This window comes from Hylobates moloch, unplaced genomic scaffold (genome assembly GCF_009828535.3).
Source record: "Hylobates moloch isolate HMO894 unplaced genomic scaffold, HMol_V3 SCAFFOLD_4, whole genome shotgun sequence".
NCBI lineage: Eukaryota > Metazoa > Chordata > Mammalia > Primates > Hylobatidae > Hylobates > Hylobates moloch.
In genome coordinates this window covers 48,394,362-48,419,718 of record NW_026652279.1, presented here as the reverse complement: position 1 = coordinate 48,419,718, position 25,357 = coordinate 48,394,362, and the positions used below count along the sequence as shown (strand labels likewise).

The 25,357-nt window shown below is 38.0% G+C and overlaps 1 protein-coding gene across 4 annotated transcripts in view; it reads right to left on the bottom strand.

Moving 5' to 3' along the window:
* Positions 1-25,357, bottom strand: part of CFAP44 (cilia and flagella associated protein 44) — a 154,661-nt gene that overhangs the window by 83,263 nt on the left and 46,041 nt on the right. For all 4 annotated transcript variants that reach the window (XM_058437495.1, XM_058437496.1, XM_032150163.2 and 1 more), the window contains 3 exons: positions 12,344-12,505; positions 10,905-11,150; positions 5,013-5,158 (listed from right to left, as the gene is read on the bottom strand). In XM_058437495.1, the coding sequence (XP_058293478.1) occupies positions 5,013-5,158; positions 10,905-11,150; positions 12,344-12,505 (554 nt within the window). The remainder of the gene's footprint in view (positions 1-5,012; positions 5,159-10,904; positions 11,151-12,343; positions 12,506-25,357) is intronic.

Below are 25,357 nucleotides of genomic sequence, written 5' to 3'. Positions count from 1 at the left end.
CTGCACCAAGCGGTGCAGACATCTACAGAACTCTCCATCCCAAATCAACAGAATATACATTCTTCTCAGGACCACATTATACTTATTCTAAAATTGACCACATAATTGGAAGCAAAACACTCCTCAGCAAATGTAAAAGAATAGAAATCACAACAAATTGTCTCTCAGACCACAATGCAATCAAACTAGAATTCAGGATTAAGAAACTCACTCAAAACTGCACAACTACATGGAAACTGAACAACCTCCTGAATGACTACTGGGTACATAATGAAATGAAGGCAGAAATAAAGATGTTCTTTGAAACCAATGAGAACAAGGACACAATGTACCAGAATCTCTGGGACACATTTAAAGCAGTGTGTAGAGGGAAATTTATAGCACTAAATGCCCACAAGAGAAAGGAGGAAAGACTTAAAATCGACACCCTAACATTACAATTAAAAGAACTAGAGAAGCAAGAGCAAACACATTCAAAAGCTAGCAGAAGGCAAGAAATCACTGATTAGAGCAGAACTGAAGGAGATAGAGACCAAAAAAACCCTTCAAAAAATCAATGAATCCGGGAGCTGTTTTTTTGAAAAGATCAACAGAATTGATAGACCGCTGGCACGACTAATAAAGAAGAAAAGAGAGGAATCAAATAGATGCAATAAAAAATGATATAGGGGATATCACCACTGATCCCACAGAAATACAAACTACCATCAGAGAATACTATAAACACCTCTATGCAAATAAACTAGAAAATCTAGAATAAGTGGATAAATTCCTGGACACATACGCCCTCCCAAGACTAAACCAGGAAGAAGTTGAATCTCTGAATAGACCAATAACATGTTCTGAAATTGAGGCAATAATTAATACCCTACCAACCAAAAAAAGTCCAGAACCAGACAGATTCACAGCCGAATTCTACCAGAGGTACAAAGAGAAGGCAGTACCACTCCTTCTGAAACTATTCCAATCAATTGAAAAAGAGGAAATCCTCCCTAACTCATTTTATGAGGGCAGCATCATCCTGAAACCAAAGCATGGCAGAGACACAACAAAAACAGAGAATTTTAGACCAATATCCCTGATGAACATAGATGCAAAAATCCTCAGTAAAATACTGGCAAACCAAATCCAGCAGCACATCAAAAAGCTTATCCACCACAATCAAGTGGGCTTCACCCCTGGGATGCCAGGCTGGTTTGACATACACAAATCAATAAAAGTAATCCATCACATAAACAGAACCAATGACAAAAACCAAATGATTATCTCAATAGACGCAGCAAAGGCCTTCAACAAAATTCAACAGCGCTTCATGCTAAAAACTCTCAATAAACTAGGTATTGATGGAATGTACCTCAAAATAATAAGAGCTATTTATGACAAACCCACAGCCAATATCATACTGAATGGGCAAAGTGGAAGCATTTCCTTTTGAAAACTGGCACAATGGTTGAACTGGTTTACGGTCCCACCAGCAGTGTAAAAGTGTTCCTATTTCTCCACATCCTCTCCAGCACCTGTTGTTTCCTGACTTTTTAATGATCGCCATTCTAACTGGTGGGAGATGGTATCTCATTGTGGTTTTGATTTGCATTTCTAGGATGGCCAGTGATGATGAGCATTTTTTCATGTGTTTTTTGGCTGCATAAATGTCCGGTGATTCCTCAGGGATCTAGAACTAGAAATACCATTTGACCCAGCCATCCCATTACTGGGTATATACCCAAAGAATTATAAATCATGCTGCTATAAAGACACATGCACACGTATGTTTATAGCAGCACTATTCACAATAGCAAAGACTTGGAACCAACCTAAATGTCCAACGATGATAGACTGGATTAAGAAAATGTGGCACATATACACCATGGAATACTATGCAGCCATAAAAAATGATGAGTTCATGTCCTTTGTAGGGACATGGATGAAACTGGAAACCATCATTCTCAGCAAACTATCGCAAGGACAAAAAACCAAACACCACATGTTCTCACTCATAGGTAGGAATTGAACAATGAGAACACATGGACACAGGAAGGGGAACATCACACACCGGGGACTGTTGTGGGGTGGGGGGAGGGGGAGGGATAGCATTAGGAGATATACCTAATGCTAAATGATGAATTAATGGGTGCAGCACACCAACATGGCACATGGATACATTATGTAACAAACCTGCACGTTGTGCACATGTACCCTAAAACAAAGTATAATAATAATTTAAAAAAATTTTTGATCTTGATCATACAGGAAAAAAAAAAAAGAAAAGAAAACTGGCACAAGACAAGGATGTGCTCTCAACTCCTATTCAACATAGTGTTGGAAGTTCTGGCCAGGGGAAACAGGCAAGAGAAAGAAATAAAGGATATTCAATTAGGAAAAGAGGAAGTCAAATTGTCCCTGTCTGCAGATGACATGATTGTATATTTAGAAAACCCCACTGTCTCAGCCCCAAATCTCCTTCAGCTGATAAACAACTTCGGCAAAGTCTCAGGATAAAAAATCAATATGCAAAAATCACAAGCATTCCTACACAGCAGTAACAGACAAAGAGCCAAATCATGAGTGAACTCCCATTCACAATTGCTACTAAGAGAATAAAATACCTAGGAATCCAACTTACAAGGGATGTGAAGGACTTCTTCAAGGATAACTACAAACCACTGCTCAATGAAATAAAAGAGGACACAAACAAACAAATGGAAGAACATTCTATGCTCATGGATAGGAAGAATCAATATAATGAACATGGCCATACTGCCCAAGGTAATTCATAGATTCAACGCCATCCCCATCAAGCTACCAATGACTTTCTTCACAGAATTGGAAAAAACTACTTTAAAGTTCATATGGAACCAAAAAAGAGCCCGCATCACCAAGACAATCCTAAGCAAAAGAACAAAGCTGGAGGCATCACACTACCTGACTTCAAACTATACTACAAGGCTATAGTAACCAAAACAGCATGGTACTGGTACCAAAACAGATATACAGACCAATGGAACAGAACAGAGGCCTCAGAAATACCACCACACATCTACAAACATCTGATCTTTGACAAACCTGACAAAAACAAGCAATGGGGAAAGGATTCCCTGTTTAATAAATGGTGCTGGGAAAACTGGCTAGCCATATGTAGAAAGCTGCAACTGGATCCCTTCCTTACACCTTATACAAAAAGTAACTCAAGATAGATTAAAGACTTAAATGTAAGACCTAAAGCCATAAAAACTCTAGAAGAAAACCTAGGTGATACCATTCAGGACATAGGCATGGGCAAAGACTTCATGTCTAAAACAACAAAAGCAATGGCAACAAAAGCCAAAACTGACAAATGGGATCTAATTAAACTAAAGTGCTTCTGCATAGCAAAAGAAACTATCATCAGAGTGAACAGGCAACCTACAGAATGGGAGAAAATTTTTGCAATCTACTCATCTGACAAAGGGCTAATATCCAGCATCTACAAAGAACTTAAACAAATTTACAGGAAAAAAACAAACAATCCCATCAAAAAGTGGGCAAAGGATATGAACAGACACTTCTCAAAAGAAGACATTTACACAGCCAACAGACACATGAAAAAATGCTCATCACCACTGATCATCAGAGAAATACAAATCAAAACCAGAGTGAGATACCATCTCACACCAGTTAGAATGGCACTCATTAAAAAGTCAGGAAACAACAGATGCTGGAGAGGATGTGAAGAAATAGGAATGCTTTTACACTGCTGGTGGGAGTGTAAATTAGTTCAACCATCGTGGAAGAGAGTGTGGCGATTCCTCAAGGATCTACAACTAGAAATACCATTTGAGCCGGTGATCCCATTATTGGGTATATACCCAAAGGATTATAAATCATGTTACTATAAGGACACATGCACACATATGTTTATTGCGGCACCATTCACAATAGCAAAGACTTGGAACCAACCCAAATGTCCATCAATGATAGACTGGATTAAGCAAATGTGGCATATATACACCATGGAATACTATGCAGCCATAAAAAAGGATGAGTTTATGTCCTTTTCAGGGACGTGGATGAAGCTGGAAACCATCATTCTCAGCAAACTATCACAAGGACAGAAAACCAAACACCACATGTTCTCACTCATAGGTGGGAATTGAACAATGAGAACACATGGACACAGGGCAGGGAACATCACACACCAGGGCCTGTTGGGGAGTGGGGGGCAGAGGGAGGGATAGCACTAGGAGAAATATCTAATTTAAATGACGAGTTGATAGGTGCAGCAAGCCAACATGGCATATGTATACCCATGTAACAAATGTGCACGTTGTGCACATGTACCCTAGAACTTAAAGTATAATAATAAAAAAAAGAAGAAGAGATTAGGATACAGACAGAAACATCAGGGATGACATGCACCCAGAGAAAAGATCATGCAAGAAGGCAAATATCTACAAGTTAAGAAGACCGTCTTCAAGAGAAACCACCCTGCTGACACCTTGATCTTGGAACTCCAGCCTCCAGAACTGTGAGAGAAAAAAATTCTGCTGTTTAAGCCACCTAGTCTGTGGTGTTTTATTGTGGCAGCCCTAGCAAACTAATGCAAAAGAATAGAGAAAAAAGGCCAATTTGAAATTTGAAGCTATTATATTGCATCGTCAGAAGAATAACTGGCATATTTGCCTAGTTCTCAATTATGAAAGGGCTAATGATTCAATTGTGATTTCTCCAGAATAACCGTAACTCTGAACCTTCATTTCTGACTAAGTAGCATCCTCCTAGGTAGCAGAATGTAAATCCATACAATTCAATTGTGCGATAAACAAAAATACTGACAGAATATTTGGTGGGGGTATTTAAATATGATTTCAGTATTAGCTTTGATTTTATTTATTCATTTGATTTATTTAACCAAATATTTTTTAAGTACCCCTTTATTTGGATAGATCTTTAAAAATTGACAATATCCATGATGGACAAAAGCATAGACACTAACGGGATATGGTTTTTTTAAAGCTTTTTGAAATACTGCTCACTTGAAAGTGATAGTTTGGATGGGATTATCCTCTGTATCCTCAAGATAACGGACATCGATAGGTTCATCTTTTTGTTCTTTGAAATCACTGCTTTCATCACAAGGGGGGAACTCACAGTGATACAGAAAACCAGAATCATAGTCACCCTAGAAAAGAGATAAGTAACATAGAAGGTGGTACTTGAATATAACACACATAAATGCATGAGAATCTTTTGATTATTTAAAATTTGAAAACATAAAATAGATGTTTTCAAACATCTACTTCTACATAATTTCTATGATTATAGATTTATTATTTCTATAAAGCATCTCCTTTATCCATTTATACACAACTATATAATTATATTAAAAACCTTATGATGATTTGTTTTCATTTAAAAGCCAATACAAGAGAGATATCACCTCTGACTCCCTACCTATAGAATTTCATTTTATTTCTTCAAGCATTATTCTGAATAAGCAGTAACAAATATTAGGGTTTTGCAGTTCCTCATTTTTACAGCTAGTTTTCAGTTTAAGGTAACTGTAAACACTTTAATTTTCCAGAAAGGGCTATTTCAGAAAAATGTATCCATGTAGTGAGAAGACGAATGATCAACTGGAAGAGCTATATTGCTCCAACTCTAATTTCCTTAATACTGAGATTCCTTATTATAGGAAACAAATTAAGGGTTAGAACAACTTTATGAACAAAAAAAGAATAAATAAGAAAGAGAAGGTAACAACATGATCACCTCTGAAAATCAAATTACTAAGTTTTCACTTTTGGCAATGGCAGAATAGATTGTTTCAGCCAAACTCTCCCACTGAGAACAACCAGAACAAATTTCATAAATGTGTTTGAAGGCATTGGAAAGCTACCAAAGTAGCAAGATCCAAAAAAGAGGGAAAGCCAGAAGTGAGTCAAGCATTTGACACTGCTTTACTCCCTGAAGCAACTGTCAGTTCTTTTTTTTTTTATTTTTTTTTTATTTTTTAATTATTATACTTTAAGTTCTGGGGTACATGTGCACAACGTGCAGGTTTGTTACATATATGTGGCAGCTGAGAGGCTAAGAAGCTGGACAAAGCTATCTGCAGTCTCATAGACTTATGGAGAAAGAAGTAATAATTCCCAGGGTTCAAGCAGGGTCTCAAAGAGATATTTGAACACCCACCTCATTCATAGCAGCATTATTCACAATAGCCAAAAGGTGGGAGCAATCCAAGTGTCTATTTTTGTGTGTTTGTTTTGAGATGGAGTCTCACTCTGTTACCCAGGCTGGAATGCAGTGGTGCCATCTCGGCTCACTGCAACTTCCACCTCCCGAGTTCAAGCAATTCTCCTGCCTCAGCCTCCCGGGTAGCTAGGATTGTAGGTGTGAGCCACTGCACCCATCTAATTTTTTCTATTTTTAGTAGAGATCGGGTTTTGCCACATTGGCCAGGCTGGTCTGGAACTCCTGGCCTCAAGTGATCCACCCGCCTTGACTTCCTAAAGTGCTAGGATTACAGGCGTGAGCCACCATGCCTGGCCCCAAGTGTCTATTGATGACTGAGTATATAAGCAAAATACGGTACATACTTAAAATGGAGTATTATTCAGCCTTGAAAGGAAATTCTGACATATGCTGCATCATGGATGAAACTTGGGGAAATTATCCCAAGTGAAACAAGCCAGTCATAAAGAGACAGATACGATATAATTTCCCTTATTTGAGATACTTAGAGTAGTCAAAATCATAGAGAAAGAAAGTAGAGTGATGGTTGCCAGGGGCTGAGAGAAGGGAAGAATCAGGAGTTATCATTTAGTGGGTATGGGAGTTTCAGTGTTACAGGATGAGGAGGATGGTGGAGACAGATGTTAGGGATGACGTCACAACATTGTGAATACATTTACTACTACTGAGCTGTACACTTAAAAATAGTTAAGATGGTCAGTTTTATGTTATGTGTCTTTTACTTCAATAAAAAGCAATTGGAAAAACAAACTTTAAAACAAGACAGTTATGAAGCTGGAACAGAGATCAGAAAAAATAGGCTAAAGCATGGAGAGAGACAAAAGGGATGGAAAATCTTCTTGAATGGTGTAAGATACATATGGAACATGAGAAGGATGTAATACACATAAAGTTGGGGTCCCAGAACAAGAGAGTGAAAAGATAGGCCAGAAGCAACATTGTGGTAGATAATGGCTGAGAATTTTCTAAAACTGAAGAGATATGTTGAAATTTAGAGTGCTACGAACTGCAAACAAAATAAAAATGAAGAAACTACACCTTTTAACCATGCGTGTTGGCACACGCCTGTAATCCCAGCTACTCGGGAAGCTAAGGCAGGAGAATCGCTTGAACCTGGGAAGTAGAGGCTGTAGTGAGCCGAGATGGCACCATTGCACTCCAGCCTGGGCAACAGAGTGAGTGAGACTCTGTCTCAAAAATAAAAATAAATAAATAAAATCACCTCTAAAAGAATAGTAAAAGAATGTATAACTAATAATCTAGTAGAGGAAGAAAACTGTGGATAAAATTACCTAATCACTCAATAGAAGGTTAAAAAAAGGGAAAGAAAAGAAATTTAAAATGAGTGTGACAAATAGAAATCATTAGTAAGATAGTAGACTTAAACTAAAATATATCAGTAATTACATTAAATATAAATGAACATAGTACTTTTTTAAAAGACAAACATAATCCTATAGGATTCTTTTAAGCCTAACCATATACTGTTTACAAAAGACCTACTTTCGATATAAGGGTATCAAATAGTAAAGGAAAGAGAAGAATCCTTAATAACGTCGAGGTTTTGGCATAGTAACTAAGTGGATGATTGTCTCATTTACTGAGATGGAGATGGAGCAGGTTTGCATGGGACATGTAGGGTTTAAAAGTAATGTCTTGGACAGGTTAATTGTGAGGTGCCAAGGAGCATTGTCAAGTTGGATATACAAGTCTGAGTGGAGGGGAGAGGTCAGGACTAGAAATAAATATTTGAGATTCACTGGAAGGTAAGTGATATTTAAAGCCAGGAGACTGTGTAAAGTCACCTTAGCAAGAAAGAGGGGGCCCAAGGCCACACTCTGGAGTATTTCAAACTTCAAAGCTTGTTCTGCACATGAGAAGCCAGCAAAAGAGGCTGAAATGGAATGGTCAGAAGAGTGTAATGTCTTAGAAGCCAAGAGAAGAAAGCATTTGAGAAGTATGAGGGGTCAACTCTGTTAATGTTCCAAAAAGTCAAATGGACAGAGAATTGACCTCTGAGCTTGTCATCATCAGTGACATGATGGAGATAGCCCAACTGGAATGGGTTGAAGATCAAATAGGAGGTGAATAAGTTAAGCCAATGATTACAGATGATTCTTTCAATAACTTTTCCTGTAACAGAGCAAGGGGGGAAAAGGAAAGAGAGGTTAAGGAAATAAAATTAAGATTAGTAGTAGAGCATGTTTGTATGTTCATGATAATAACTGAATAGAAAAGACAGAAACTGATGATACAGGAGACCAAGTGGTCTATCTCAGGAGCAAAATTTTTGAGAAAATGAGAAGGGATAGGATCAAGGAGCCACTGGGAACAGTGTCCTTGGAGAGTTGCAGGGGACTGTTCTCCAATTATAACAATAGGCAAAGCAGACAAAAGGTATATAGATCCCTATAGAGTGTTACATCTAATTGAGACAAGAAAAGGAAATTCCATCTGCTTTTTTTTTTTTCTGTGAAACGTGAGATGAGGTTATCATTGAAGAGTAAGAGAAGGTACAAAATGTTTGAGGGGAGAAGAAAGACTTAATGCAATAATTTGGAAAGTGAATATGGCTGGACAGTAGAAGTGGCCTGCAGTGTGAGTATTGATTTGAGAACTGCAGTCATTACTTCAAAATGAGACCAGTTTTTCTTCACCATTTGTTTGGCTGCAGGCACAGAGTTGTCAAATAGTTGACTCAAGCTTTGCTACCTCTGTTAACTATGTTTTAACATTGTTCACCAGTGTAGCTTAATGGTTAAGAGCATGAACTCTGGAGCCAGATTGCTTGAGTCCAGATCCTAGTTTCACTTCTCATTAGTTATATGGCCTTGGATAAAATGCCTAACATTTCCATGCCTTGATTTCTTCATATATAAAATGCAAAAAAAAGTAGCACTTATTTTATAGTTGGTTAAGTAAATTACTTAGAAAAATACCTGGTACAGAATAAGTAAGTTGTCATATTCAGCAAATGAAAATAAAGGACATCTATTAAATTTAAATTTCAGACAAACAAAAAAATACATATTTTTTTTGAGATAGAGTCTTTCTCTGTCACCAGGCTGGAGTGTAGTGGCACAATCTCAGCTCACTGCAATCTTCACCTCCTAGGTTCAAGCGATTCCCCTGCCTTGGCCTCCCGAGTAGCTGGGACTACAGGCACCTGCTACCATGCCCGGCTAATGTTTTGTATTTTAGTAGACACGGGGTTTCACCATGTTGGCCAGAATGGTCTTGATCTTCTGACCTCGTGATCCACCCTCCTCAGCCTTCCAAAGTGCTGAGATTACAGGTGTGAGCCAATGCACCCAGCCAAAAATAATTTTTAGTGTAAGTATGTACTATGTAATTTTACTTGGAAACCCTAAGAGTAAGCATCAAATATGTGTGGGGTTTTCTGTTTGTGTTTTGTTGTTGTTGTTTGAGATGGTGTCTCACTATATTACACAGGCTGGTCTCGAACTCTTGGGCTCAAGCAATCTTCCCAATCTTCCCAATTATGTTTGTTAAATAATGAGTAATTTTTGCATCTATATTTCCACGACACTGGAAATTTATTGCATTGTATTACATTAAGTGTTTCTATATGTCTTTCCCTCAAGTGAAGACTTCCTGAAGGGAGGAACCATCTTTTCTTTATCCCTTTATCTTTTGAACCCCATACAATAGTAGCCATTTACAATTGTTTCATAAAACACAGAAGACAGGCAGAAAGGGTAGAGAAACTAATAAACGATGTCCTGTGATGTCTCTAATGCTATTTTCCATCCTTCTTTCTGCTTGCCTCCTTAGTAATACAAAAGATGTATTTCTAGGAAAAGTTGAGAAGGGAAAAAGTCAACACTCATCACTCCTTACAGCAACAGTCCTTGGCTAGTCAGTGTCCTGGCCTGGCTAAAGACCTAGGACCAGGGATGAATTAGTAATGATCTTCCACATACACTTTTATGAAATTATTTTTGGTGGATGGAACTGAAAATTGTGACAAAATTATAATGAAGGAAATCTTGCTTTGCAGTAGATCAATAAAATATTTCAAGCAAATAGTAAAAAATGTATAATTGGAGGACATACTCCTATAGCATTGTGATAGGCCCTGGTACTTTCTTCCTAATATCCATTTTTCCCTTCTTCCTTATGAGCCAAGTTCTGGTTTTATTCAGGGTGGCAATTAGACCATCTAAAAACACTTATCTTCCTAGACTTGCATATGACCCCACAGCATAGCTATAGATAATGAGAAGTAAGAAAAGTCTACTGGATATACTGCCATGAAAGCTATTCTTTTCAAAATTAAAAAACAACAGTCTTGGTTGGAAAACCCCCTAGCCTTTTGCCTTTTACCTTTCTACGCTTGATCCTTCTCCTCTTTGACCTGCCTGGAACATGTATGATTGACAAGCAGATAATAGATAATCTATGGATTTATCTGTACAATTATCTGCACAAGTAGACATATAAAAGAGATGTGAAGATTATTTAAAAACAACTATATCCCACATTCATTCACCAAAACTCACAACTTCAATAGTATTTAATAAATGAAATCTAAAAAAAATAAATAGATAAATGAAATCTTAACATAAGAGTAAGAAAGAATGAAGTTACAACAACTATAAACTATATTGAAATATGATTAAGGTAAAAATTATTACATTGTTACTTACCAAAGAAACCCAGAACTTCCCTGGCTCTGAGTAAAATCCACAGAGGATGGGAGAGGGGGTTGATGGAATAAATATTTCAGGTAATGGCTCTTCTTCCTCCTCCTCCTCCTCTTCCTCCTCTTCCTCCTCCTGAAATTCTTTTTCTCCATCTTCTCCCATCTCTGCTGCTAGCTTGTTCCTCCTTTCTTCCCTTATTTTCTCCTTCAACTCCCTTTGCCTCTCCCTCTTTTCAATTTCTATTAATCTCTTTTAAAATAAACATTAAGTAGGTATAAAAACAATTATGACTCATTCGTTCATTTACACCATTGGGGATGACAATGAAAATAGAAGATATACAACTCTGTAACAAATAATATTTAAAAATACTCACCAATGTGAGAATATATTTTTATCATTAAAACTTTTAAATCATTAGAATGACTCATTTTTGTTTTACCCCCATCAATCTTGGTTTTATAGAAATTATTTGGTCATTTTTTTCCTAATAGAGAAGCTAAATATAACTTCTTTTAGAGCCTATCACTGTTAACCCAGGAATTAGGTAGACTGAAATAGTCCACAAGGAAAGTTGCTTCCAACTTTAGTAATACTGTGAGTTTGGCCTTCGTCATCTATCAATTGTCCTTTGCAAAAGCCCTCTGACACTGGTATTTCTACCTCCCATCTTTTACCACTTCATTCTGTTCACCCCTCAGAATAATCTTCCTAACTTATATGATATCATCACATCAATCCCCTCCTCACAAACTCACAATGGATTCCAGTGGTCTAAAATGAAATGTCTTGGCTGGCATTTAAGGAGCTCCATGCATTGGTCACAGACTCTTGCAACATCCTTCAACAAATTGCCTCCCTATATTTTATCGATCTATTCCTCATTTCTTGAAAACACTCACAATTCTGCATTCTCTTGGGATGTTCTTCCAGCCTTTACGGCCATCATCCTATTTTCGCCTCTCAAAATTCCTCCTATTTTTTTTTTTCGTGAGACAGGGTCTCACTCTGTCACCTGAGCTGGAGTGCATTGGTGCAATCACAGCTCACTGCAGCCATAAACTCCCAGGCTCAAGCGATCCTCTCACCTCAGCCTCCCAAAGTGCTGGGATGACAGGAATTAGCCAATGTGCCTGGCCCCTCCCATTCTGTAGGTACTAAATGTCACTTCCATGCAGTCATCTTTGACCTCCTCCCATCCCTCTATCCGAATCTTCTCTCTTTTCCTCTGCAGAGCCCTAAAATTTCCTTCTTTGCATTTTGATTTCAGTATCTATTTACTTCTGCCTTCTAATAGCTGCTTTCCTACCAGATTATAAACTCCTTAAGTTCAGGGCCTATGTTTTATTCTTTTGTGTATTCCATCAGCACTTAACATAGGATATTTTATATTCTAAGGAAAGGAAATTATTATAAGATAATGCTTCAGGAATATTCCATACCAGAATCTTAGATTTGACACTTGAAAAATGGAAACATTTTATGCACATGTCTTTGATTTCATAGGAGACTACATCATGATCATCCTCTTCTTGCTTTATGGTTGGAAGTGGAGCTTCAAGAATATAGCCATTTTCACAGATAATTAGTAAAGTACTTTCAGGCTAAAAAGAAAAATTGAACATATTTACATTTAGGCAAATTTTTAAAAGCATAGTTTAAAAAGATTATAAATAAAAATATAATTACTATGTATATTAGCCATATTTAAAACACACTTAATTCCTCACTGCAGTTATTGGTAAAAAGTCAAGTTTATTAATAATTATTATATAGTCATAAGTACTAATTATTGTTATATCATTATTAATAAGTGATTAAAAATTAATAATTATTAAAATTAGATTTACATTTGGTTCCTTTATAGATGCTATGACATATGTGATTCATATATGTTTTCTGATTTTCTGATGAATATATGTGGTTGTGAAATCTGTTAGCCGAAAGGGCCAAATATTAAAATTAGGACTGCCAAGGAAAGTCCACGTGTGTGGATGGCGTAGTCAGTCCCATCCTACTTTGATGGCTCATCCTCTATCTGCCTCAGTTTAACAAACATGGATGTTCCCAAGGTTTTTGTCCTCTTCCCTCTTCTCTCCCTCCATAAGCATTTTCTGGGAAATCTCACAACCTTAATTACCACTTACATGCAATTAAATTTCAAATTAATCTCTCCAGCCTAGACCTCTCTCTTGGCTTCAAAACCATGTATTTAATCATGAATGGGAAATCCCCATCTTGATATTTACAGATACATTATTTGAAATGTTTATTCATTTGGTTATTTCATTCTACAATTATTTGTTGTGTACCTACTATGTACTCAGCATTTTCTTAAGTGGTAGGGATAAATTTATAATAAGAAAAACATATAATATCTGCCATTATGTAGCTTACCTCCAATGGAAGCTTATCATTTAGCAAATCAGATAAATAAATGTAAATTATAATTGCAGAAGTCCTGCAGAGCTGTCATAAGAACAAGTAGGTTGTATAAAGCTTTCAGAGAAGGTGGTATCTGAGCTTCAAAGTAAAGAATGTATAAATTATAATTATATAATGAGTTAAGGGAGGGTTTGAGGGAGCAAGCCCTCAAGGGAAACACCATGTGCAAAAGTCCTGTGGAACATTTGCTTTTAAAAGAAAATTGTGGCTTGGATGGCATCACCTAGGGCAAAAGAACAGAATGAGAGGAGAGATTGGGAGAGCCTTAGGGAAACTTAATACTCAATGACTGAGTGAAGGAGACTGAAAAAGAATGACAAGATGTGGGAGAGGGAACCAGCAAAGCATAGTATCACAAAAGTGAAAGTGAGATGGTATTTCAAAAAGTAAGGAAAGATTGACAGGATCAAATGATGCTAAGAGGTCAAGAAAGATCAGAACTAAATGTTAAATGGATATTATTGGTGCTTTTAGAAGAACTGATTTGGTGGAATGATGAGACTAGAAGTCAGGTAAGAGCACATAAAGGACAGAGTGATATATAAGGAAATGGAGTCTGAGAATAGTCAATCCTTTTGAGAAGGTTGGCTGATTAGAGAAATAGGGTAATAGGTAGAGAAAAATATAAGATCAAGGAAGTTTTATTTTGTAAGTGGGAGAGAAAAGAACATATTTAAATACTGAAGGAAACAATCCAATAAATAGGTATGATTAAATTTCTATGACAGAAAAGAGAAATAATGTAAAATATTGAAAAAAAAACTGGCAGAAAGTAGAAACAAAAGGGCAAGAGGCAGAAATGGCCTTAAGTAGGAAGGGAGACAGCTTCTCTATTGCAAAAGAGGGAGGAGGAGCAGGTGAATACAGAGGCAGATGGGGTTTTCCGTTTGGTAGTGGGAAGTGAAAAAGTTCCTGCCTGAGGGCTCCTAGTTTTTCTATGATGTAAGTAATGCTGAGAGTGAATTGGGAGCAAAAGGCTTGAAGCTTTGTGGAGAAGAAAAGTTCTAAAATGGTCATCATGTGTGAAAGAGGGAGTTGATAAGAGCAATGTCATAGGATTGCTGAACAATTTCATGGATTATGTCAAGGCCATTTTAATCACTAAATTATAGAGGAGCTAATCTTCATTGACATATAACTATCTCCAGCAGCCTTTGGCTTATTACTATAGGCAAATATAAATTAGTTGGGGAAATTCAGAGATGGACTTTTGCTAGATAGGTATGAAGAAAAGACAGAGGGATAAAGGAAATCAGGGCATTGGAAGAATGTTATTGTTCCTTGTTTGTCTTAGTCAGTTCAGGCTTCTATAATAGAATACCATAAACTAAGTAGCTTAAATAACAGAAATTCATTTCTCAGAGTTCTAGGAGCTGGGAAGTCCAAGATCAAGGGACTGGCAGATCCAGTATCTGATAAGGGCATTTTTCCTGGTTCATCAACGGTGGTCTTCTTGTATGCTCACAGGACAGGGAGAAGAAACTCTGGTCTCTTCATCCCCTAATAAGGAAACTAATCCCATTCGCAAGGGCTCCACCCTCATGACCTAATTACCTCAAAGGCCCCACCTCCAAATACTATCACATGGGGAATTTAGGCTTCAACATATGAATTGGAGTGTCAGGAGGAGCATAAACATTCAGTCCATAGTATTATTGAAATAAAGAATTATAAAATTTAAGCTGGATATGGAAGGCAATAAAGAAAAGAGTGAACTAGTAAGTTAGGAAAAGCAAATGGTGAATGAAATACAGGTCTCTGTGTCATGAAAGAACTACTTGGAGATAAGAGTGGCAAATAAATTGTCTGGAAAAGACAAAGGGTGAAGTCAGAGTAAAGGCTAGTTTAATAGTTGACCTTTTTTTAAAAATTATACTTTAAGTTCTAGGATACATGTGCAGAACATGAAGGTTTGTTACATAGGTATACACATGCCATGGTGGTTTGCTGCACCCATCAACCCATCATCTACATTAGGCATTTCTCCTAATGCTATCCCTCCCCTAGCCCCCAACCCCCTGACAGGCCCCAGTGTGTGATGTTCCCCTCCCTGTGTTCATGTGTTCTCACTGTTCAACTTCCACTTATGAGTGAGAACATGTGGTGTTTGGTTTTCTGTTCCTGTGTTAGTTTGCTGAGAATGATGATTTCCAAATAGTTGACTTTTTTTTTTTTCTGAGACGGAGTCTCGCTCTGTCACCCAGGCTGGAGTGCAGTGGTGCAATCTCAGCTCACTGCAAGCTCCTCCTCATGGGTTCACACCATTCTCCTGCCTCAGCCTCCCAAGTAGCTGGGACTACAGCTGCCCGCCACCACACCTGGGTAATTTTTTTGTATTTTTGGTAGAGACGGAGTTTCACCATGTTAGCCAGGATGGTCTCAATCTCCTGACCTTGTGATCTACCCACCTTGACCTCCAAAAGTGCTGAGATTACAGGTGTGAGCCACCATAACTGGCCCCAAATAGTTGACTTTTCAGCTTGAGCTCTTATAGTTGTTATGTGCTCAATTGTGTCCCTTCAGAAAAAAATTCATATATCGAAGTCCTAACCCTCAGTACTTCAGAATGTGACTACATTTGGGGATAGATCTTTAAAAGAGATCGGTTAAAACAGGGTTGTCAGGGTGGGCCCTTAATCCAATATGATTGATGTCTTTATAAGAAAAGAGGATTAAGACACAGACAACACAAACATAGAGATGACCATGTGAGAACACAGAAAGAAACAGCTGTCTGCAAGCCAAGCAGAGGTCTCATAAGAAACTAAACCTACCAACAACTTGATTTGGGGCTTCTAGCCTCCAGAATTGTGAAGAAAGAAATTATGTTGTTTAAGCCATTCACTTCATTGTATCTTGTTATGGTAGGTCTAGCAAACAAAAACACAGTAATAAGTATCCAGTGGGTAGCTGTGAAAGTGTGTGGGCAAACTATAAAAATCATGGAAGATGAGGGAGTCAGGAAGTTCAGAGTCTGATGCTGTTTGATCGATTATCCACATGGTTAATATCTAATATGATTTGGCTGTGTCCCCACCCAAATTTCATCTTGAATTGTAGCTCCCACAGTTCCCACGTGTCATGGGAGGGACCTGGTGGAAGGTAATTGGATCACTGGGGCAGGTCTTTCCTGTGCTGTTTTCATGATAGTGAATAAGTCTCACAAGATCTGATAGATTTATAAAGAAGAGTTCCCCTGCACAAGTCTTCTTCTCGCCTGCCGCCATGTAAGACGTCCCTTAGCTCTTCCTTTGTCTTCCACCATGATTGTGAGGCCTCCCCAGCCACGAGGAACTATGAGTCCATTAAACCTCTTTTTATTTATAAATTATCCAGTCTTGGGTATGTCTTTATCAGTAGTGTGAAAACAGACTAATACAATATCATTCAGAATACTTGTTTGCACTTTTATTGGAGAGAAAGACAACCATATTCTTAAAATTCAAATAAAGAAACAGGATCAACCAGGTGGTCAGAAGATGATAGCAATGTAGAAAAAAAAGATGTTATAGGTGAATGACAAGAGCGAGCCTCAAAGAAACAGAGTTTATATTTTATGATTTTCTTTCTTGTTTAAAAAACTTCATTGTATGTAGTAAAAACAACATTCGATCTATTCCAGAGAAAGTTCCATATCACTTGACAAGAATGTGTATTCTACTGCTGTTGGTGGACTGCTCTGAACACATCTGTTAGGGCTATTTGGCCTACAGTGTTATACAAGTCTTCTGGGGTTTTGTTTATATGTTTGTTTGTTTGTTTGTTTTGAGCTGGCGTCTTACTCTCACCAGGCTGGAGGGTAGTGGTGTGACCTCAGCTCACTGAAACCTCTGCCTCCCAGGTTCAAGCGATTCTCCCACCTCAGCCTCCCCAGTTGCTGGGACTACAGGCACGCCACACACCCAGCTAATTTTTGTATTTTTTTTGGTAGAGACAGGGTTTCACCATGTTGGCCAGGCTTGTCTCAAACTCCTGACCTCAGGTGATCTGCCTTCCTCAGCCTCCCAAAGTGCTGGGATTATAGGCGTGAGGCACTACACCCTGCCTCTGTTTCTTTATTGATCTTCTATCTATATGTTTTATCCATTATTAGAAGTGGGGTATTGAAGTCTACTATTATTGTATTACTGTCTATTTCTCCCTTCATCTTTCTCAATGTTTGCTTTATATATTTAGGTGCTCTGAGGTGGGATGTCTATATATTTATAATTGTTATATCTTTCTGGTAGACTGATCTTTTATTATTATGAGATGTTATTCTTTGTATCTTATGACAGTTTTTTATGTAAAGTCTATTTTGTCTGATATAAATACAGCAATCCCTGCTCATGTTTGGTTACCATTTGCATGGAATGTCTTTTTTCATCTCTTCACTTTCAACCAAGTTGGGTCTTATTTTTTTATTCATTCAGCTTCTCTATGTCTTTAGATTGTGAAGTTTAATCCATATACATTTAAAATAATTATTGATAGGGAAGGATTTACTATTGTTGTCTTGTTCATTATTTCCTATTAGTCTGTAGGTCTTTTGTCTGTCTTTTGTCTATTGCTGTCTTCTCTTATATTTTGTCATTTAAGGAAAAAAAGATCAAGTTCAAAAGCATGTTACATGAAACAGTGAAGAACAAAGAAGATACAGAGGAGAAGACAGATTCAAGAGATGCCTAGGTTGTATAATCAATAAGGCTTCCTGAACTACTGAGGGGCAAGGTGGTTAGAGGCAGGGACAAGACTAGAATAAAGAGGAAGCAGAGCAAGATGGCTGATTAGAAGCCTCCAACGATTGACCTCCCCACAGGAACACCAAATTTAACAACTATCTACACACAAAAAAAAACATCTTGTTAAGAACCAAAAATCAGATGAGTGATCACAATACTTGGTTTTAACTTTATATCACTGAAAGAGGCACTGCAGAGGGTGGGAAAGACAGTCTTGAATTGCTGACACCACTCTGGTGGCTGTGTGGCATGAAAAGATAATCTGGGTACTTGGGGGAAGGGCAGAGTAATAACTGTGAGTTTGCATCAGAACACAGTGCTGCCTGTCACAACAGAAAGCAACTTTGGGCAGAACTCAGACAGTGCCCACAGACAGAGTATTTAGACCAGCCCTAGTCAGAGGGGAATGATTCAGCCCAGTAGTCAGAACCAGAGTTCTGGTAAGCCTCACCACCATAGCCTAAAGTGCTCTGGGATCCTAAATAAACTTGAAAGGCAGTCTAGGCCACAAGGACTGCAATTCCTAGACAAGTCCTTGTGCTGTACTGGGCTCAGAGCCAGTGGATTTTGGAGGGCATGCAATATAGTGAGACATCAGCCTGGGTGGCCAAGAGAGTGTCTGTGCCACCTCTTGCCCAACCCCAGGCAGCACAGCTCTCAGCTCTGGGAGATAATTCTCCCATCTGCTTAAGGAGAGGAGGGGGAAGAATAAAGAGGACTTGGTCTTGCAACTTGGATACCAGCTAAGCCACAGTAGGTAGGGCACCAGGAAGAGTTGTGAGGCCCCCATTCCAGGCCCTAGGTCCAAGATGATATCTCCAGCCACATGCTGGGACAGCAGGGAACCCATCCCCTTGAAGAGAAGGACTCAATCCTGACAGAATTCATCACCTTCTGACTAAAGAGTGCTTGGGTCCTGAGTAATCAACAGTGATGGCCAGGTAGTACATACTGTGGGCCTTGGATGAGACTCTGAGACAAGCTGGTTTTAGGTATGACCAGCACATTCCCAACTGTGGTGGCTATGAGGAAGGACTCCTTCTGCTTGAGAAATACGGAGAGGGAAGAGTCAAGGGTATTTTGTCTTGCAGTTTAGGTACCAGCTTGGGTACAGTGGAATAGAGCACTAAGTGCGCACCTGGGGCTCCCAATTTCAGGCCTTAGCTCTTGGACATCATTTCTGGTCCTGGGCCAGAGGAAAGCCCACTGTCCTGAAGGGAAAGACTCAGGACTGCCAGCATTCACCACAAGCTGACTGAACAGCCCTTGGGCGTTGAGTGAGAATCAGCAATAGCCAGGGAGTACTTGCCACAGATCTGGGGTAGTGGCAGCCTTGGGAAGAGACTTCTCTGCTTGTGGAAAAGGCAGGGAAGAGTGGGAAGGACTGCATTTCGTGGTTTGAGTGCCAGTTCAGCCACAGTAGAATAGAGCACCAGGCAAATTCCTAAGGTTTCTGACTCCAGGCCCTGACTCCCAGACAGCATCCCTGGACCTGCCTGGGGATGTCACCACCCTGAAGGGAATACAAGCCTGGCTGGCTTCACCACCTGCTGAGTGTAGAGACCTAGGGACTTGAGCAAATATAGGCAGTAGCCAGGCAGTGGTTACCACAGGCCTTGGGCAAGACCCAGTGCTATGCTGGCTTCAGGACTGACCCAGCACAGTCCCTGTGGTGAGGACTTGCGTATTAGTTTGTTTATAAAATCAGTGTTAAGTTGTCATCAGTTTAAAATAACAGGTTATAAGATATTATTTGCAATCCTGATAGTAACTTCAATGAAAAAAACATACAATGGATACACAAGAAATTTAAAACATACCACCAGAGAAAATCACCCTCACTAAAAGGTAGATAAGAAGGAAGGAAAGAAGAAAGAGAAGACCACAAATCAATCAGAAAACAAATAACAAAATGGCAGAAGTAAGTCCTTACTTATCAACAATAACATTGAAAGTAAATGGACTAAACTCTCCAAACAAAAGAAATGAGATGGCTGAATGGATTTAAAAAATAAGACTCAGTGATCTGTTGCCTACAAGAAACACACTTCATCTATAAAGACACATATAGACTGAAAGTAAAGGAACAGAAAGATATTCCATGCAAACGGAAATCAAAATACAGTAGAAATAATTACACTTACATCAGACAAAAATAGATTTAAAGACATAGAAGGTCATTATATAATGATAAAGGGGTCAATTCAGTAAAAGGATATAACAATTGTAAATATATATGCATCCAATGCTGGAGAACTCAGATATATAAACCAAATATTATTAGAGCTAAAGAAAGAGATCAACCCCAACACAACAATAGCTGGAGACTCTAACACCCAACTGTCAACATTGGACAGATCATCCAGGCAGAAAATGAACAAAGAAACATTGGACTTAATCTGCACTATAGACCAAATTGACCTAATAGATATTTATAGAACTTTTTATCCAATGGCTGCAGAATACACATTATTCTCCTTAGCATATGGATAATTCTCAAGAACAGACCATATGTTAGTCCACAAAACAAGTCTTAAAACATTCCAAAAAATGAAATTATATCAAATATCTTCTCTGACCACAATGGAATGAAATTAGAAATCAATAAAAAGGGATTTTGGAAACTACATGAACTCACGGGAATTAAACAATATGTTCCTGAATGACCAGTGGGTCAATGAAGAAATTAAGAAGAAAATTTAAAAATGTCTTGAAACAAATGACAGTAGAAACACAACATACCAAAACCTATGGGATACGGTGAAAGCAGTACTAACAGAAAAGTTTATAGCTATAAGCAACTACATCAAAAAAGACAGAAAAACTTCAAATAACTAATGACGTTCCTTAAAGAACTAAAAAAGCAAGTGCAAACCAAACCCAAAATTAGTAGAAGAAAATAAATGAAAAAGATCAGAACAAAATTAAATGAAATTGAAAGAAAACAAAAGATCAACAAATTAAAAAGTTGTTTTTTTCAAAAGATAAATTGACAAACCTTTAGCCAGACTAACAAAAAAAGAGAGAGAAGACTAAAATATATGAAATCCAAGATGAAAAAGGAGACATTACAACTGATACCACAGAAATTCAAAGGATCATTAGAGGCTACTATGAGCAACTGTATGCCAATAAATTTTAAAACCTTGAAGAAATAGTAAAATTCCTAGACACATACAACCTACCAAGACTGAACCATGAAGAAGTTCAAAACATGAACAGACCAATTATGAGTTATGAGATCAAAGCCATAATAAAAAATTCTCCTAGCAAAGAAAAGCCTGGGACCCAATGGCTTCACTGTTGAATTCTACCAAACATTTAAGAATACCAATCCCGCTCAAACTATTATGAAAAATGAGGAGGAGGGGATACTTCCAAATTCATTCAGCAAGGCCAGTACTACCCTAATACTAAAGCCAGACAAAGGCACATCATAAAAAGAAAACTACAGGCCACTATCATGGATGAATATTGATGCAAAACCTCAACAAAATACTAGCAAACTGAATTCAACAACACATTAAAAAGATCATTCATCATGGCCAAGTGGGAATTATCCCATGGATGCAGGGATGGTTCAACATATGCAAATCAATCAATGTGATACATCATATCAACCGAAGGACAAAAATCACACCATTATTTCAATTGATGCTGAAAATGCACTTGATAAAATTCAACATCCCATCATGATAAAAATTCTCAAAAGACTGGGTAGAGAAGGAATATACCTCAACACAATAAAACCCATATATGACAGACCTATAGCTAGTATCATACTGAATGAAGAAATACAGAAAGCCTTTCCTCTAAGATCTGAAACATGACAAGGATGCCCATTGTTACTGCTGTTATTCAACATAGTACTGGAAGTTCTAGATAGAGCAATCAGATAAGAAAGAAATAAAGGGCATCCAAACTAGAAAGAAAGAAGTCAAATTATCCTTGTTTGCAGATTATATGATCTTATATTTGGTAAAACCTAAAGATGCCACCAAAAAACTATTAGAACTGGTAAACAAATTCGGTAAAGTTGCAGGATACAAAATCAACACACAAAAATCAATAGCATTTTATACACCAACAGCAAACAATCTGAAAAAGAAATCAAAAAAGTAATCCCACTTACAATAGCTACAAATAAAATAAAATACATACAGATTAACTTAGCCAAAGAAGTGAAAGATTTCTACAATGACAACTATAAAATACGGATGAAAGAAATTGAAGAGGACACAAAAAAGGAAATATATTCCATATTCATAGATTGGAAGAGTCAATATTGTTAAAATGTCCATACTATCTAAAGCAATTTACAAATTCAATGCAATCCCCATCAAAATAACAATCACATTCTTCATACACATAGAAATAAATTCCTAAAATTTATACAGAATCACAAAAGACTCAGAATACACAAAGCTTTGCTGAGTGAAAAGAACAAAGCTGGAGAAATCACATTACCTGACTTCAAGTTATACTACAGAGATACAGTAACCAAAACAGCATGGTATTGACATAAAAACAGAAACACAGACCAATAGAACAGAATACAGAACGCAGAAACAAATCCATACATCTATGGTGAACTCATTTTTGACAAAGATGCCAAGAATATACATTGCACAAAGAACAGTCTCTTTAATAAACAGTTCTGGAAAAACTGGATATCCATATGCAAAAGAATAAAATGACCCCTATCTCTTGCCATATACAAAAATAAAATCAAAATGGATTAAAGACTTAAACTTAAGACCTCAAAACTATGAAACAATTAAAAGAAAACATTGGGGAAACTCTCCAGGACATTGGACTGGGCAAAGATTTCTTGAATAACACCCCACAAGCACAGGCAAGCAAAGCGAAAATGGACAAATGGAATCACATCAAGTTAAAAACCTTCTGCACAGCAAAGGAAGCCATCAATAAAGTGAAGAGACACCCCACAGAATGAGAGAAAATGTTTGCAAACTATCCATCTGACAAGGAATTAATAACCAGAATATATAAGGAGCCCAAACAACTCTATGGGGGAAAAAAATCTACTAATCCAATTTTAAAATTGGGAAAAGTTCTGAAGAGACATTTCTGAAAAGAAGGCATGTGAATGGCAAACAGGTATATGAAAAGGTGCTCAACATCACTAATCATCAGAGAAATGCAAATAAAAACTACAATGAGATATCATCTCATTCCTGTTAAAATGGCTTTTTTCCAAAAGAGAGACAATGCCAAATGCTGGCAAGAATGTGGAGTAAAATACACTGTTGGTAGGAATGTAAATTAGTACAACCACTATAGAGAACAGTTTGGGGTTCCTCAAAAAAACTAAAAATGGAGCTAACATATGATCCAGCAATCCCACTGCTAGGTATATACCCAAAAGAAAGGAAATCAGTATATTGAAGGAAATCAGTATATCTGTACTCCCATGTTTACTGCAGCACTATTCACAATAGCCAAGATTTGAAAGCAACCTAAGCATCCCTCAACAGATGAATGGATAAAGAAAATGTGGTACATATACACAATGTGTACTCTTCAGCCATAAAAAAGAATGAGATCCTATGATTTGCAACAACCTGGATGGAACTGGAGGTTATTATGTTAAGTGAAAAAAGCCAGGCACAGAAAGACAAACATCACATGGTCTCACTTACTTGTGAGCTAACAATTAAAACAACCGAACTGATAGAGATGGAGAGTAGAATGATGGTTACCAGCGGCTGAGAAGGGTGGTGGGTGTGGCAGGGGGGTGGGGTGCAAATTGGGGATGGTATATGAGTAAGAAAAAATACATAGAATGAATAAGATATAGTATTTATTAGCACAACAGGGAGATTATAGTCAATAATAATTTATTGCACATGTTAAAATAACTAAAAGAGTACAATTGGATTGTTTGTAACACAAAGGATAAATGCTTGAGGTGATGGATATCCCATTTACCTTGATATGATTATTATGCATTATATGCCTTATCAAAATATCTCATATACCCCATAAATATATACATCTACCATGTACCCACAAAAATTAATAATAATAATAATAATAAAGACCAGAATAACTCTCAAGATTCTGGCTTCAGTGACAGGGAAAATGGAAGCCCAAGAATAATACTGGAGGAAGAACATGTCTTAGAGAAACTATAATGAACTCCATTTAGATACCTCAAAATTGTCTTCACAAAAATAAAAGATCACCAAGTTCTGTCAATTCTCGTTTCTAAATATCTCTTGTCTACACAGTCTTTCATGCTCTAGTCACATCACAGCTGCCCAATAGATCCACCTGCCCCTGACCTGGCTCCCTTGTATCTTCTCCACACTGCTGCCAAAGTGAACGTGGTAGCAACCATGGCAGACAGAATGGCTCTGTGTGTACATGGGACCCTTACTGGAACCACCCAAAGCCATCAGGCAGAAGCTTAATACTTTATGCTCAGATATGAGGTCTGATATTTCAGCTGGTAAGGGCTAAGACCTATTGCAATTTGGACAATTAAAGTCTGCAGCAGGTCAGTTACATACAGTAATTTACTTTTTACTTTAGTAATTTGCAAATGATATTAGAAATACAAGTGCTAGCAAGCAGCACTGCCCAAAATGACTTTTAAATTATGCTGTTTTGGTCTTGTATGTTACAGGATGTTTGTCCCCTCCAAATCTCATGTTGAAATTTGATCTCTCATGTTAGACATGGGGCCTAATGGGAGGTGTTTAGGTCTTGCGGGTGGATGCCTCATGAATAGATTGATGCTTTCCCTGGGTGGGGAAGGGGGTGGGTTCTTGTTCAATTCATTCCCAGGAGAGCTGGTTATTAAAAAGAGCCTGGCACCTCCCAACTCCCTCTTTTGTTTGTTTGTTTGTGATAGGGTCTCACTCTGACACCCAGGCTGGATGGAGCGCAGTGACGCGATCTTGGCACACTGTAGCCTCAAGCAATCCTCCCACCTCAACCTCCCGAGTAGCTGGGACTAGAGGCATGCACCACCACACCTGGCTAATTTTTGTATTTTGTGTAGAGACAGGGTTTCACTATGTTGCCCAGGCTTGTCTCAACTCCTGCACTCAAGTGATCCACTTGCCTTGGCCTCCCAAAGTGCTGGGATTACAGGTGTGAGCCACTGCACGTGGCCTCCCCACTCTCCCTCTTGCTTCCTCTCTTACCACATGATCTCTATACAGGCTAGCTCCTTTTCACCTTCTGACATGAATACAAGCCCGTGAGGCCCTCGCCAGAAGAAGATGCTGGCACCATGCTTCTTGTATAGCCTGCAAATCC